The sequence below is a fragment of the Psammomys obesus genome, unplaced genomic scaffold, assembly GCF_907164565.1.
Source record: "Psammomys obesus unplaced genomic scaffold, mPsaObe1.curated_primary_1811, whole genome shotgun sequence".
Classification (NCBI taxonomy): Eukaryota; Metazoa; Chordata; class Mammalia; order Rodentia; family Muridae; genus Psammomys; species Psammomys obesus.
This window is the reverse complement of record NW_026596073.1, coordinates 11,081,441-11,098,217: the sequence shown is the minus strand read 5'-3', so window position 1 is coordinate 11,098,217 and position 16,777 is coordinate 11,081,441. Positions and strand designations below refer to the sequence as shown.

Below are 16,777 nucleotides of genomic sequence, written 5' to 3'. Positions count from 1 at the left end.
CCCCCCCCCCCCCCCGTCGAAGCCGGCAGCGCCCCTAGCTCTCGCTATGCAAGTTCACGCAACAGCCAAAGTGTAACTCTGGGCCGAGTTTTAATAACTCTTTCAAAAAAATGCACAAATTGGTTTCCTGAGACCGCTTCTCCTATTGGCTCCGTGTCTGTGTTTAGCATCTGAAACAAAAGGAAAAGAAATTCCTGCGATTTTCCTTCCAGACTGGTCACTTTTAATGCCGTTTGCTACCGCCCAGCACCTGCAGGGGGCGCCCTTTGCATTGTGTTCTTGCAGAAGGTCTCCCCAGGAACTGTGACTCTGCAGGTGTGTCGCTGTGTCCTGCCTTTCTGTGGAGGGTGGATTTGTGTCCACTCACCCTTAAGTTTGGAGACTCTTCACGCACACACGATCTCACTCAATTCCGCAATAACGTTTGGAGAGGGATAAAAACACGAAAGGAGTTTAGCCTACGCTAGTCTTCAAAGGACAGCACTGGAACCCAGATGTTCAGGTCTTTCCTAAACGAATGGAACCATGAGACGAGAAGTATTTTAGAAAAGTGAATGAAACCTGTTTGCCGTTTGGTATCCAGAACCGCTATCGGGCCTCATGTGGATGTAAGCTCCTAATTCTGGAGAGAGTGTGTTCTAGATTGCTTTGACACACGAAGACACCTGCTCCGGGGAGGGGAAGTAAATACACAGATCTTACAATATTTCTCGTTTGGGATGATGACCCCTTCTTAGTATCGCTTGTAGATCTGTGTCCCTTGTTTAAGTAATTGGAACATATTTTAGGGATATAGTTTTATCTGTTGAAACAAATATAAATGTTGCAATCGTATGAAAAAAATCTACTTACATCATTATCCAGTGAACAACGTGGTAGGAATTATCCCAAAGCCCATTCGAAACCGTCAACGGCCAGGCTCCGTCACTGTCTGGTGTTTCCTTGAAGTGGCTCCCTATGTTCAGCAAAACGTATCAGCACTCCACGCTTCTGTGCTGATCACTCACCATAAACGAACTCGAGTCGAAGCCAATCACAGAGCACATCCGATGGGCCTCGGGGGTCTTGCAGAAAAAACTTCTGTTCAAGTGAATTCATACAAAATGCCGCTTAAAGCCGTTGGTCTGTGTTCTGCTGCTTCGGTTGTCTGTGAAGAGGTGCAGGTTTCAGGCTGGTAGAAACAATGAGAAGTTGGAGTTGCCCAAAAGTTCTTCAACTGAAATCGAACTAGGAGCTAACCTTGCTGGCTTCTTTCCTCTTTCTTTAAAAATGTTTGACACATGCACATGGCAGAATATTGATGGAACACCAAAAAAGTGTCTGCTGAACAGTGACTCTGCCACGCCCCTCAATTCCTACGTCTCTCAGTCTTCGTTCACAAGCAAACCACACTGGTGATTCCTTGAGCTGTCTTCACAGATACATGGGGCCAGCCACAGATACACGGGGCCAGCCACACAGGCAAAAGGGAAGTCGCTCTGTTAGTGTTACCTGAGGAGGTGTCAGGAGCCTAGCGAATCTGGATTCTCTACAACTGGCTACAACTGCAAAAATCACATTTAGAGGAATGCATTGTCATTTAGGAAACAGAAATGGGCTTTGTTGTGAGGGATGCAGGGGCCTGGAGACGCCTGTGTACAGCAGCAGCTATGGGGAGCAGGCAGGAAGGGGCACAGCCCAGCAGAAACTTCTTTGGGCATGAGTTTCATGAGAAGTGAGGTCTCGCATAGCTTCGCTCGGATTGTTATTAAAGGTTGCTGGGCCTACTTCTCGGCCACATTGTGAAACAGTACAAATTGGAGTCATTACTTAGCAATCAGAGGAAATGCCGTGCTGGCTGTAGCATGGATTTCCAACGTGTTCTCGAGCAATTTATTAGCCTTTCCGAGTGCCAGTGACAATAAATTGAGCACAATGGTACTTGGATCACAGAATTGCTGTCAGAGCGGCACACAAAAGTGTGGCTGCTGCCATTCCGCAGCTGTGGAACAGCGAGCCTGCGTTCAGGGAGTCATTGCGGTGTATCGGATATGACTGTGTTATCCTTTGATTGTCAGCTGCGCGGGAAATCACCAATACGAGTGCTTTGATGTTATAAAAGACTAGTTAAAACACAAGGTGTTTTTATTTACTTGATCATTTCAGTTAACTTGTACATCCTTTGTTCTGAATTTAAATAATCATTATGTCTGAAAAGTGAGTCGTTTTTAGTCCCTGTCCCCCCTCCTCGCCTTTTAAAGTCAACCATGTGGTGTAACTGAACATACAGCTCAGTCTCTGAGAAATGTCACAGCGATCAGATGTTCTCAGCCACGGCCTGCAGAGCTCCTACTGTTGGGGGCCTCCTGGCTTGTACATCAGCTCGTACCCAGTATGGGAGTCTCATGAGAAGGGCTCAGATAGCAGGCTGGTTTTCTTTGCTCAGAGGACTCACGACCAACAGTCTGTGCCCATCTAACTCTAATTGCAGTATGCCACTGTGTCTCTCCAGGCCTCTAACCCCGGGCAGTTTGAGAATGACAGTGATGCATTGTGGCAGCGGGGACAAGTTCCAGAATCTGTCACCTGTCATGGTCGAGTAGGAATAAACACGGATGCACCTGATGAAGCCCTGGTCGTCTGCGGCAACATGAAAGTGATGGGGACGATCATGCATCCCTCTGACAGCCGGGTGAAGGAGAATATCCAGGAGGTGAGCCCGGGGTTTGCCGCAGGGCTCCTTCCTCTGACACCTCAGTTGGGTGTCTGGGACTCCCTGTCTGACACGCCTGGCCAGGGTGTGCTTCACACCTGTTGGTGTGAAATGAACGAGTTGCTTGAAGGTAGTGATGGTTGGAGTTTGTGGGAACATCTCTGCCTCAGTTGTCCCTAGAGGATGGCTCCACCTAAGAGTCAGCGGGCAGTGGCAGCGTGTCACTGGTCACGGGCAGCGTGTTCACACAGTTGTCTTCCACACTCCAGCGCCTTCCTTCCACGACTGGCATTTCCGGTCTCCCACTGGCACCTCTCCATCTGGTTGCTGACATAGTCTGCTCCAGCCCCTTCCTCCCTGGGTCCCTCGTACTGCCTCTGCTGGCCATTGTCTTCCCCATGCCAGATCTTTGAGGAGTACTTGAAAAGCTCCCTAGCCGGGGCCCTTCCTGCGCCAGTCAGCTTTGGGCTGGACATGTGGTGCCTTGCTCCGCTTAGGACAGGCAGTGGATCTCAAGATCCATTGAAGTGGCCTAAAGACCCACTTCAATAAAGATGCTTTCCCAGCTGAAGTCAGGGCCGGGCTGTGACCTGCCTGACCCTCGGGAGCCATTTGTTTTCTAATTACTTGGGGTTAGAGGGTAGCATTCTGGAACGTTGTGGTAGTGTGCTGTGGGCCAAGATGATCAGGATGAAGACTCAGGCCACCTGATCCAGCTTCTTCAGAGCCCACCACGTCCCCACCTCCTCACTCAGGCTTCTTCTCACAGAAGCCTTCTTAAGACTGTCGACCATCTGTTTTAAGCCTCATTCCCACTCCCCTATTTATTCCTTCGGCCACTGCAGGGTCTAATCTGTTAATCATTGGCCTTTCTTCTAGCCTGCATTCCTTTCCCAGCGCAAATGTGCACTGGGTTTTCTGAGCTGGCTGCTGAGAGGATTTAAATAAAATAAAATAAAACAAAAAGGTTGTAATTGCTGACTTTCACGCTGCCTGCAAGGCTGCGATTCACATTAGGGTTGCTGTGATCTCCTCGTTGGATGGGAATTTGGGGCTAGAAAGTTCTCACACACATTTTTCAAATATTAGTTCTAAATTTTGAGCTTTAGAGAGAGACAGTCTGCATTTCTGGTTGCACTGATTCAGATATGTCCTTGCATCTGGCCATACCAACAGCTTATGAAGCCTCAGCAGGAAATCTCCATGGGATGTCAAACTTGAGACTGCCCTCCACAAGCCTGCTTGCTATCACCAGGCTTCTGCAGAATTTTGTTTTCTTGTATTTATTTTGCAATGCTAGGGATTGAGCCCAGGGCCTTGTGTATGCTAGTCAAATGCTCTGCCACTGAGCTGCATGTCCAGCATATTTAAAAAATGTTTTATGTATATGGATGTTTTTGCCTACTTGTATGTCTGTGTAGCATGTGTGTGCATGTCCACAGAGGATATCAGATCTCTAGAACTGGAGTTACAGATGGCTGTGAGCTACCGTGTGGGTGCTGAAAACACAGCCCAGGTCCTCTGGAAGATCAGTCAGTGCTCTTAACCACTGAGTCATCTCTCCAGTGAATTTCATTTTCATTTACCAAAAAGTCATCAGCTTTGCTCTTGATTAAAGAAAATTATTGTCTTAAATAACATACTTCCCCAGAGCTTTTCATAGCCTTCCAGGAGGCTCTCTCTGTAGAAGCAACCTGTCCCCTTGTCCTGGACTCTGAATGAGAAACTCCCCAAAGCCGCTTCTGCTCACAGCAGCCTGAGGGGATAAGGAGAATTATAGGCCTTCCACTTCAGGGAGTAGACTTGCACGCCCACACCGCACTTCCTACAGCTCTTTTGTCAGTGAGTGTAGAGACCTCATGACTTAATCCCCACTGTGGTGGCATTAAAATGTTTAGGGAAGCAATTGCTTCAGCTGTCTGGGCTCTCTTCTGGTTCCATATGGATTTTAGGATTTTTTTTTTTCTACTTCTATGAAAATGTTGTAGGGATCTTGATTGGGATTGCAATGAATCTGTACACTGTTTTTGGTAGAATGGTCATGTTCACAATATTAATTCTACCCACCTATGGCTACGGGTCTTTCCATTTTCTAGTATCTTCTTCAAATCTCTTTCTTCAGCGATTTGGTTTCCACTGTAGAGGTTCTTTACCTCCTTGGTTAGGGTTGTTTCTAGTCCTTTATCATTTTTTTAGGTATTGGAAAAATGGGATAATTTTTATCTCTTTCTCAGCAAGTTCATGATTTACACAGACAAAAGCACTGACTTTTCTGTGTTGGTTTTTGCATTCTGAAATATGATCAAAAGAGTTTTCTAGAAGAATCTGTAGGGCCTTTTTTAGTATAGAGTTATGTTATCTGTGGATACAGATAATTTTAATTCTTCCTATTTTAATCCACATGTAGCATTCTCTTCTCTTACTGCTGTGGCTAAGACTTTGAGCACTGAATTAAGGTGAGTGGGAACCCTTATCTAATTCCAGATTTTACAGGAAATGCTCCCAGTTTTACCCCATTTATATAATGTTGGCTATAGGTTTGTTGTATATACCTTTATTATTTTGAGGTACATTCCATTTGTTCCCAGTTTCTCTAAGAATTTTATTATGAAGGAATATTGAGTTTTGTCAAATGTCTTTTTTGCATCTATTTGAGAGGCTCTGTGATTTCTGTCCTTAAGCCCATTAATAATGTATTACATTTATTAATTTGCTTATCTTTAACCAGCCTGGCATCCCTGAGGGTGGAGCCTATAGTATCATAATATGTAATCTTATTATGTTCTTGAATTCAGTTCACTAGTATTTGGTTGAGAACCAGGGAAACTGGTCTTTGGTAGTTTAGTTGTCTTTCAGTCTATTTGATTTTGGTAATAGGACAACCCTGGAATGGATTTGGTGCTAATGTCTTTCTCTTCCTGCGCTCCCCAGAACTGCTACTTTGTAACTGGTGAAGGCTGGAGAGGGAACTTTGCTTTTTCTGAATGACTCTTGTTGCAGGCCCGGTCTCGATATTTTTATTAGTATCCTTGTGCTTAAGCGGGTGGGTCAGGTTTGCAAATCTCTCTGTGATGCTGAGCAGCAGATGCTGATTCAGGCTGGGGTCTGATGTGGTCCTGGCTATTTAGTGACTGCTGCCCAGATAAAGACTGGGACACTGGCAGCCACAGTGCCTGTCAGCTCTTGGCAGCTACGCAATGTGGGGTAGCAGATGGGGTGTGCATGAGGGGGGACAGGCAGTCCGTGTGGCTGGTGGCCACTGCAGCTCTCTTTGTGGTAGAAATTCAGGGATGATACAGCTTTTGTAGGTGTTTGCTAGAAGAGGCATTTAAGGTTGACTTGGAGAGGGCCCCGGCCAGCACGCAGTATCCCAGGTGGCCATTGTGGCTGCCATGGCGGGTGCCAAGGCAGACCTTGGAGGAAGTTTATTAGAGAATGGGGAGCATAGTTATCAGTCAGTGAGTCCTCAGGTGAGAAGCTTGTCTGGGCAGAACAGCAGGGCTGGCCTTCCTATACCCCTAACTATCATCATCCACTCAGGGATGTTTTCTAATCTGCCATCTTACCAGGAAGTCACTGGTGATGATATATTTCTAATTGCCAAAATAGCATTGATTTCACAATGCAAGCAGTATTCTAAAAGAAAAGTCAGGGGACATACAGAAAAGTCACCGATTTTTTTTCTGTTTTAATCAGACTAATAGTATTATAATTAGATATAGCTGTTTTGTGAATTTATGAAAAATCCTTAAATTAAAGGGGATCTTTTCTATCAAACATTTAGTTTTAGAGAAGATTAAGTTCTTTATCTCACTGTAAATTTCTGGGGACCAGTTGGTTTTGTTTGTTTGTTTGTTTGTTTGTTTTGAGGATTTGGCAATGACAATCGAGACATCATTAGACATAAGAGCCAGGGAGAAGCCTGTGCTGACCTGCATCCTGAGGGGCGTGGGGAGGGAGAAGAGGGAAATCCACTCAGAGAAACGTCCTCCAGAAAAATGTTCAAAGCCATTCAAGAGTATGGGATCCTTCCTTACCTTAAGGTTGTCTGTGAATTAGCACTGCACTTTCAGTTTCTAAGTAGAAGCTAGGCCACAAACCTTGGACTCACCTGTACAGGACACCTTGCTGTACTGAACAGACTCTTCAGAATGAGAATCTTCAATTTTTTTAGAGAAGGGAAGGTGAGACCAGAGTAGGAGGCGCTTTGGCCTCTTAACTTAGACTCAGCCTGCTGGGCCCATTTGTTAGAAGAGTAGTTGTCAACCTTCCTACTGCTGTGGCCCTTTAGTGCAGTTCCTCGTGTCACGGTGACCCCCAACCATAATATTTTTGTTGCTACATCATAACTGAAATGTTGTAACCATTATGAACTGTAAAGTAAAGATCAGTATCTTCCCATGGTTTTTTTTCAGGGTTGCAGCCCACGGGTTGAGAACCACTGTGTTAGGGGCTGGACGGAGTCAGTGTGTATCTTAAGGCTTTGGCTTCCCTGAGGAGAACGTCAGAAGGTTCTCCTGGTCTAGTTTGGCCAACCGAAAATGGCCAGCTCACTGTCAATCTTCTCAGCCTCTTGGGTTACACTGGGCATTGATTTGAATAACAAATATCTAAACAGGTGAAATTTGCTCTCCTTTAATTAAATCAGGTTGACACAAATGAACAGCTGAGAAGAATAGCCCAAATGAGGATTGTTGAATACGACTACAAACCCGAATTTGCATCTGCCATGGGGATAAACACTGCCCATCAAACAGGTACAGACCCTGAGTCCCTCTTCAACTTTGAGTTGCCAGCTTCTCCTCGTCTGTTTATCCTGAGCTTGTGTGCTGCGGCATTTCACAATAGCTGCCAATCTAACACATCCTCTGAGAAACCCACAGCTGTTGGAACAGAGAAGGTTAGAGAATGGGTGGGTTGCCTTTACCTAACGCTTCCATGCTGCCGCCCCCAAGGTCTGGCAGAGCATTTTGAATAGATTGCTTGTGAGACAAGGGTTCAAGGGCTGAGAACAGCATAGACTGTGTGAAGGGGAATCCCTGGGCAGTCTGGGGATGGAGTGCAGAGATGACAGATGGGTGAGGCTAGGTAAGAGGACATTAGCACAGTGATGGTTGTTCCTCAGCCTGGGAAAGCTGAATATGAGCAGGAACACTGAGGACCAAAGTCTCCTAGAGTAATAGAATGGAATCAGACTAATGGCACGCTTCCTTCTCTGTATAGGGATTTAAAGGTATTTATTCACCTGTCCCACCATTAGCCAGGGACTTAGAGAAAATAAGAGTGAGAAGGAGGGGGAAGAAGGGGAGAATGGGGGCCATTTCTGCTTTTAATTCTACAGCGGTTCTTGTCTCAATTGTAGATCAAAGCGAGCGCCGAGGTAACGTTCTCTTTCCAAAGAGTTCCCATGGCTTTCCTTATTCCATTCTGATGTAGGAAATCCTTCGAGCATTTCTCCTGTTCTCCAACTGCCCATTAACCCTGTTGGAGTGTTTTGTGTATAGGAATGATTGCCCAAGAGGTGCAAGAGATCCTGCCCAGAGCCGTAAGAGATGTTGGGGGTGTCACCTGTGGAAATGGGGAGACGATGGAGAACTTCCTCATGGTGGATAAGGTAATCAATTGTTCAGTGGGCATCTGCAGCCAGCTCTGGCTGCCATTCACTGCTGTACCCCTTGGGTGCCAGCACAATGGGCACATACAGTTCACTCAGAAATGTAGCTTGAAAAGAATCATTCACTGAGTGAGAGTTGGTACCAATATATTTCCAACATACAATAACAACAACAATAATAATGATAAGTCCCATAAGGGAAAAGAACTATGCAATGATCAGGAATTCTTTTCAGCAGGAATTATTGAAGGAAAACTGGTCCAGACAGAGTTCAGTTTGTTTTACTATTCTCAAAATAAGGCCCAGATAGTATGGGAAACCTTAACAAAAAGCTCAATCATACCTGTCTTTAAAAACAGAAAATTATGACCATGCACAGAGATAACCTAGAACCTCTGCAGAGATGTAGCCCATGGTGGCTCAGTCTCCAAGTGGGTTCCTTAATAAGAGGAACAGGGACTGTCTCTGACATGAACTCAGTGGCTAGCTCTTTGATCCAGATGGGGGAGCAGCCTTACCAGGCCACAGAGGACACAATGCAGCCACTCCTGATGAGACCAGACAGGCTAGGGTCAGAGGGAAGGAGAGGAGAACCTCCCCTATCAGTAGACTGGGGGAGGGGCAGGGGAGGAGATGAGGGAGGGAGGGTGGGATTGGGAAGGGACTAGGGAAGGGGTTACAGCTGGGATACAAAGTGAATAAACTGTAATTACTAAAAATAATATATTTTTTTAAAAAAACAGAAAATTATACTTGGAGCAATGGCTCAGTGCTGAAGAGCACTGGCTGCTCTTCCAGAGGGCCCAGGTTCAATCCCCAGCATCAACATGGCAGTCACAACCATCTGTAATGCCCCTCCCGCACTCACATGGAATCCAAACAGACATGCAGACAAATACTCACACACACACATAATAAAATAATTTAAAAGTAAAATGAGATGAAAGCAGAGCTAAGCTTGTAACAAAATACTTATGTTCTAGAATACTAGGAAAACTGTAATTCTTCAATGTGCTTCTTAGAATAATTAATAATTGAACATAGCATTACAATTTTTGCATAGTTTTTTTTTTAATGAAATTATGTTTAAATTCCACAATGGGATCATAAAGTAGGTTACTTTTTACAATGCTATTCATGAATCTCCTCTGTTTTACCAGGGGCTTGTCTAAAATTCTTTGATATGCAAATTGTTCTCTGTTGAAGGAAGCCCTCCTGCCTCTGGATTAGCAACCCCATCCACCACTGGGTAACAGGGCTAAGTCAGTTCCTCTTGTCAATACAGCCTGTGTGATCTGAATAGTTCTGTAATACCTTGTCCATCAATCTTGTGGCATCTTGCTCTTTGACAAGGCTCACAAATGACTCTGCCATGGTTCACTGTGCACTGATAGTATGAAGAGGAAAGACTGATTGCCATAGGGATTTTTTTAGCAGTGGGTATGTTTGAGTGGAGACTAATTTATAATCTGTCAGTTCATGTGAGAGCGCTTCTCAAACTTCAAAGTGTGCACACCCCACGGGGAGGGGGTGTCTCTCACTAAAAATGTACATTCTGATCCGACAATGGCCTCAGCATCAGTTCCTGCCTCTAGGTTCCTGCCTTGCGTTGTACCCTGGTTTCTCTCACGTGATGGGCTGTAAGATGAAATAAACCCTTTTTTTCCCAAGTTGCTTACAGTCATGGCGTTTTATGACAGTAACAGAACCCCTAACTAAGATTCCCTTCCCCCTCTCCGGGCTGTGCCCTGCCTTCCTTAATCAGCCATGCAGACACTCCCCTCCTTGTGAGCCCTCTTTTACCAACCCTACCTACCCCCTAGCTGGCCCTCTCTACCATGAATACATGTCTGTTCATAGCAGCCTGGAGGTATTTCTACCCGACTGAAATGATCTGTAAATTTACGTGTTCTTTGCCAATCTCTCTAAATAGTTGTGTGAGAGCCGAAATCTGTATTTTTTTCAAAATCACTTCTCTAGTACTTTATTGCGGTCTTTACCCTAGGGCTTAAAGGACTGTAAGAATCCAACAAATATTGGAAGCATGAATTAACGAGTTCTGTGATGTCTGGGTTGGTCCTGCTGCTACACAGACTCAGGCCTCTGAAAACACACTCCTGAGTGCTCATCCCATTGTTCTGCCATTCCCCTTCTGGTGGTCACGGAACACACTCCGTAAATTCGGTGCCAGCGTCCGATATGCTGTAGATATCGCAGGGAAGATTTATTTATGCCAATGTTCCATTTCTAAATCTCAGTGGACGGAAGAGAAGTGGTTATTTGCATAAGAAAATCTGAAGAAGTGATTTTTTTTTCCCCCTGGGAAAGATGAGTTCAGATTTGGCCTTGAGGTGCCGATTGAACACTCAAGATGAAAATGTCCAGAAGGCTATGTGTGGGCTGTAGAACTCCAAGAAAGCAGCTGGGGGCAGAGAGGAGGCGGTTGGAAAGCGTGAAGATGCCAGGAAGACAGCGATTGTGGACAGAAGTCGCAGATGAAAAGCCGGTGGCCAAGTCTGGCCTGAGGATAGTTTTCCTCTCGTAGTTTAAAAAACTTGCAAATCTGTTGCCTATATTTAAAAAGCAGAGCTCTTCTCATGAGTTTTTAGACTCTCGTCTCCTGTGAAATATCAGAAGTTCTGGAAACACAGGGCTGGGGTGACCCTCCCTAGGAGGGGCTTCATAACTGTAACTTTGCTACTGTTAGGCTCGGTAGTGTAAATGTCTGTGTGTTCCCAATGGTCTTAAGTGGTCCCAGGGGGTCGTGACCCACAGGTTGAGAACTGTTGCTATAGAGCCAGAGGCTGAGAGGATGGGACAAGACCGCCAAGGACAGCACCACAACCCTCAAGGTTTAAGAGGACCAGTAAGGAGGAGGAAGGAGACAGAAGCGCTAGGAGGTCCCAGCTGGGACTAGGCTTGGAGTAGGTAGTGGATTCAGGCAACCTCCCTGGTATGAAACACTGCCTGGCTGGGTGTGGCGACCCAAGTGTCTCAACACTTGGAAGGCTGAAGCAGGAGGGTCAGGAGTTTCAGGTCAGCCTAGACGAAACGAAACCCTATCTCAGCAAACAAACAAAAACCTGCTGGATTGTTGGCTGCTGCTTATCCATAGCACCAATGTGACACCAGACTTTGAAAATTTTGCTATTATCATCGAGTGAGGTTGACTTTGCCTCTCTGTGATTAGTGAGAACTCTGTGGACCTCTTTCTTAAATGCTTAGAGCCCTCCTTCTGTGAATTTGGTCCAGTATTTTATTCATGTATTTGGCATATGTGTGTGTATGTGTGTGTGTATGTGTGTGAGAGAGAGAGAGAGCCTTTCATTTGCCTCTGTTTTTATATTCTTTGCTGGTACTCTAAAAAAAAAAAAGGTAAATTTTCTAACTATCATAATAGCTGTAGGCAGTGATGATTATTTTCTTTTTCTTTTTCTTTTTTTTCTTTTTCTTTTTTTTTTTTTTTTTTTTTAGTGTTTTGGCCTTCTTTACGGTCCTAACAACAATTTAAAACCATGCCATTTTTTTTCCTCTCTATATTCATTACTGGACAGTTGCTCCATTAAACAGCGTCCTCTCTGAAGGCAGGAACTGTGTCCAGTGTTAGCTTTATCTCCTCCTGTTGTTGAGAAGGCTGTCCGGCACAGCGTAAGCATGTGATGAAGAAAGACTGATCCTGTGCGAACTGTGGATAAGAATGTCTGTGGGATTTGAAGCAGTTAGTAAGTGCACACATGTATCCCAGGGCGCATGCGTGGAAAGCAGAGGACAACTTGTAAGAGCTGGTTCTGTTCTTCCACCATGTGGGTCCCAGGGAATAGACAGGTTGCTAGGCTGAACAGTCAGAAACTTCACCTACAGAGCATCTTATTGGCCCAGGTGAGAAACTATTCCTGTTTTGTTATTGTTGTTTATTTTTTATTTTAATCAAAGATAGCCAGACAAGAACTCCTATTCCCTGACCTTCCCTACTCCCCTTCTTGCTGATGACCTCATCATGGCAGATTGTGAAACAGAGCTCCTCGCTTCAGGATGAGATGTAGTGACACCAACATCAGGAAGAATAGACAGAGGCCTCGTGGGCCACGCATGCTTGCTAGCCCAGTTTGGGTTCTGCCACTTGCTCCCTTTATACGAAAAAAAAAAATAGCCTTGCTGAGCTATTTCCCTGTGTTCCTGGGTTCCAAGATTGCTCTTTTCCAGCATTAGCAGTAATTTTTCATGGTCCACAACTAGGAAGTTGTGTTTCAGCTGAGGGACTGGGCCACATTCAATGCTGGACAGAGTGAAATAAATGAATTTGGTTCAGTTGTTTCTAACCAAGGGTGATTATCAGTGAGAAAACCCTTCCAAATGCCTCAGTGTAGAGTATCTTCTTCTTCTCAGCACAAATAAATTCAAACCTCTAGGTGGAGACTAGACATGTCTATGAAGAAAAAGTCCCTTCAGCATCTAGATGTGCATTCTGGTCAAATACTCTCAGTGGGAACTTATCACCAGGGCAAGAGGTATTTTAAAAAACCACAACTAATTTGAGTACCCTTATGAGCTTTACTGTGGTGATGTTGGACAATAGTCAGAATTTTAAATCTTTTGGTAAGAGTTGATCTCTATAACTTATCTTAGAAATTTCTGTAAAATCAGGGCAGGCCATAATTATAAGCAGAAAGGAGTAATAAATTCTCCCTCCATCTTTATTACTTCCTAAATAGGAAAATATGTGAATTATCTCCTTGCCGATTGGACCCACTGCAAGATATACGGTGCTGAGGAATCTGAGCTGAAGAAGTTGGAGCTGGCCTTTTATCATTATTGACAAGTAGCTAGGAATGGGCAGTAATTGCTTATGTCTCCTAAGGCAGTATCAAAGATCCCCCGGGGAAGACATTGCCCCCGGGGAAGATATTGCAGTAAGAGTTGATAGTAGTTTAGAGAGAATTTTATCATTCTTCACTGTCTGCTTTGGTTAGAGCTAAATCACAGTATATTAAGAAAAGCCTTTTTTTTCTTTTTTTTCTTTCTTTTTTTTTTTTTTTAAGAAGCAAAGAAAAGAGAGGGTATAAGCAGGGCTGATGGAGAGGAGGGGCAGGCTCAGGAGCTAAAGGGTAGCAGATGGCCTGTGTGTGAGTTGAGAGAGGAAAGAGGCCGGCAAGAATAAATGGCAGTGTGGATTGGGCTGCTGAGTGGACATCGACTGACTGCACGATCCGCTGTAAATGGTACCGCTGTTGCTTACAGTCCGCCGTATACTCCAAGCTTAGTGAGCAGACGTATGGCATCCATGATGATTTAGAATCATGGAATGCTATTCTCATCTTCATTATTTCTGCCTTAATTGTATTAAACAAAAGGAAAAACCTGAGCCTGCATTAGAGACCTCAGAAAGGTTTTCATCAGAAAACCTTTTATTTTTAAAGAAAAAGATTTTAAATGAATCTTATTATTATTATTTTGATGATATATATGTGTGTATATGTGAGTTCAGGTACCTGAGGAGGCCAGAAGTCAGAGGCATTGGGTTCCCTCTGGAAGTAGAGTTTCAGGCTGTTTTGAGAAGCCATTTGGATGCTGGGACTCAAACTCACATCCTCTGTGACAGCAGTATGTGCTCCTGCTATGCCATCTCTCCAGTCCCAAAGAAAAGTTTTAATGCACACAAAATTGGAATAGCAGCTGTCCTAGTTAGGGTTTTATTGCTATGAAGGGACACCATGGCCCTGAGAGGTATTATATATAAAATCATCTAATTGAGGCTGGCTTAGAGTTCAGAGGTTTAGTTCATTATTGTCATGGTGGGAAGCATGGCAGCTTGCAGGCAGGAGGAACCAAGAGTTCTACATCAGGATCTGCAGGCAGCAGGAAGAGAGAGTGACACTGGGCTTGGCTTCAGCATTTGAAAGCTCAAAGCCCACCCCCAGTGACACACTTCCTCCAACAAGGCCACACCTCCTAATAGCACCATTTCTTATGAGCCTAACTGCCACAGTAATGAAAACCCACACCTAGGCCCACACTCAGGCCCCAGAGTATGTTAGTTATTTCTCTCAATGATGTGATAAAATTCCTGACGGAAGTTACTTGAAAAGGAAAGGTTCACTATGACCCTGGTTCAGTACCTGATGGGGAAGCTCATGGCAGCAAGAGCATGAGGTAGCAGTTCCTCAGATTTTTGTGAATGAGGAAGTGAGGACTCAGGCTACAGGTAGCCTGGGCTATCCCTCTCAAAGACCAATCTCCAGTGACCCACTTTTGAAAGCTCAGTGCCTATTCCAAAGTCTCAATACAGTACCACCAATCAGGCAAGCAAGTGTTTGAGCACCTGAGTCAATGGAGGGTTTCTCAAATCAAATTCTAATACGCTGCAAATTTTTGTCTTTCTCCAACTAAATTACTTAAACTGAGCTCCAAAGTGATATCATTTTATTATAGGCATTTAAACAGATTCTGTCTGTCTGTCTCCTCTTTGTTGGCATACTTTTAAAAACTCTTTCATTTACATTTATCTTTTTCTCCCTACTCGACCCCAACTTTCTGACTTCCAACACCCCACCACCAAGTAGGAGAGAGAAAGAGTTAGTGGGAGAGGAGGCACAGTTCTCTTAGCTGCTTGCTGTTGGTTATCGGGTTCCTTGGAGCCAGTTCACTCCTCATTTCAGGAGATCTCCAAGTTCTTGTCTCACAACAGCAACCAGGAGAAAGCAAGAGGGAAGCAGGAATAGCCTTGTTTTTTTCTCTGATCTCCACACTCTCTGGGCTCTGGCATTTATTCTCTCTCTTAGAGTCCTCAGATTTAAACTATCTGCAGCTGGCAAAGAGCTTCTCTCAGAGCCCACAGGAAGCAAATAGTTTGCTGCTGTGGACTGTTTGAATTAGTCCCACATCCCACACCTGGGACCAAAACAAAAACATGTTTATATCTACAATGCTGCTCTGTCTCTGTCTGTCTGTCTGTCTGTCTGCCTGCCCCCTACCGTGTGTGTGTGTGTGTGTGTGTGTGTGTGTGTGTGTGTGTGTGTGTCTTGTACAGCAAATGCATCTGGAAGCCAGAGGTCAGTCTTGGCTGTCATTCCTTAGAAGCACTGTCAACCTTGGTTTTTTGAGACAGGGTTTTTCATTGGCTTGCTGATTGTCTGGGATGTCTGGCAGTGAGTCCTAGGGATTGCCTGTCTCTGTCTCTCTAAAGCTGGAGTTACAAGAGCACATCACCATGCCTGCCTGGCTGTTTCTCTCCCCTTGGGTTCTGGGTGCCTAACTTACATCTTGTGCTTCCACAGCAAAGGTTGTTTGTTTGCTGTTGTGTTGTTTTGTTTTTCTGAAAGGAAAGGACCATTCCTTAAAATGGAACCACTATACCATTATCATGCAGAAAAACTTACCAATTATGGTTAATTTTACCATCGTTGGTGCAAAGTTTCACAAGTGTTTCTGTTCTGTTTTATCTTATTTTTATGTGTACATAACACAAAAGGAGTAAATATGTCCATCTGGTTTGGGCAGCCATCGAGAATCATTTTCTCTTAGAGATCTATTATTCTGTTGGGGGTTAGCCTACAGCAAAACTGTTATTCTTTAGTCTTTGTCATTCTAATAAAACGAAGAACATTTTTCTCACTGGATATTTAGCTAGTTGAGAAAGCAAGAGCTTCATTCCTTTATGAGTTTTTCTGAAAAAAAATTAGTCAAATATCTTCTGACAGCAACCAATACAACGTTTTGGGGGTTTTTTTTTGTTTGTTTGTTTGTTTTGTTTTGTTTTAATTGGGTACGACTGTGGATGCTCTTAAAACAGATTTGATTCTTTGATCTGTTCCAGCACTCTGTCCTTTGATGGCCTCTGGCTTCTTCAGGTGGTTCCTGGTTCCTTTGACATAGCCACAGTCCTGGGAAGCTATCCTCAGCTTTGTCAGTTAGGTGTCTCAGCTCTCACATCATACCTGCCTGCCCCAAACCTGGGGCTGCCCCTCCTCCCAAGATCCCTGGTTCCCTCTAGTCAGTGGTATTTAGAGACCAAGGGGAGGGTGCTCATTGTTAGTGGGTCAGAAATGTCTTTTTATTCTACTTTTTCATGGGTAAGGCTAGGAGATAGTTTTCTTCTAAAGAAGTGGATATATCAGGAATTCATGGTGGCACTTAGAATTTAGCCTTAGAGTTGCTAGAATTTTTACTTAAACTTTGGCTTTGTATTTGTATCTTGTATCTTAAATACTTACAAACTCAAGGTGTCCAAATAATCATGAATCTGCTATATTAAGCCAGAATCATGTATGGTATATGTATACCTAAAATCCCTTTCTGTTATCACTCACAATATGATTATTAAGCTTTCGTTGCCAATTATTTCTATTTTGGTGTTTGGAGTATATTTTTCTAAGAAGGATTAGTCAATTACTGCTTTGGAGACAAAACAAATCCTCTCTGAAAGATTAAACCAGAAACTCAATAGCACATCATGCTCATTCCTTTTTTTTTTT

At 44.2% G+C, this 16,777-nt stretch overlaps 1 protein-coding gene across 1 annotated transcript in view; it reads left to right on the top strand.

Annotated features, from left to right (window-relative positions):
- Myrfl (myelin regulatory factor like) overlaps positions 1 to 16,777 on the top strand; it is a 102,200-nt gene that overhangs the window by 59,995 nt on the left and 25,428 nt on the right. The window contains exons 11-13 of the mRNA XM_055626201.1: positions 2,492 to 2,692; positions 7,341 to 7,449; positions 8,197 to 8,306. Coding sequence (XP_055482176.1) covers positions 2,492 to 2,692; positions 7,341 to 7,449; positions 8,197 to 8,306 — 420 coding nt within the window. The remainder of the gene's footprint in view (positions 1 to 2,491; positions 2,693 to 7,340; positions 7,450 to 8,196; positions 8,307 to 16,777) is intronic.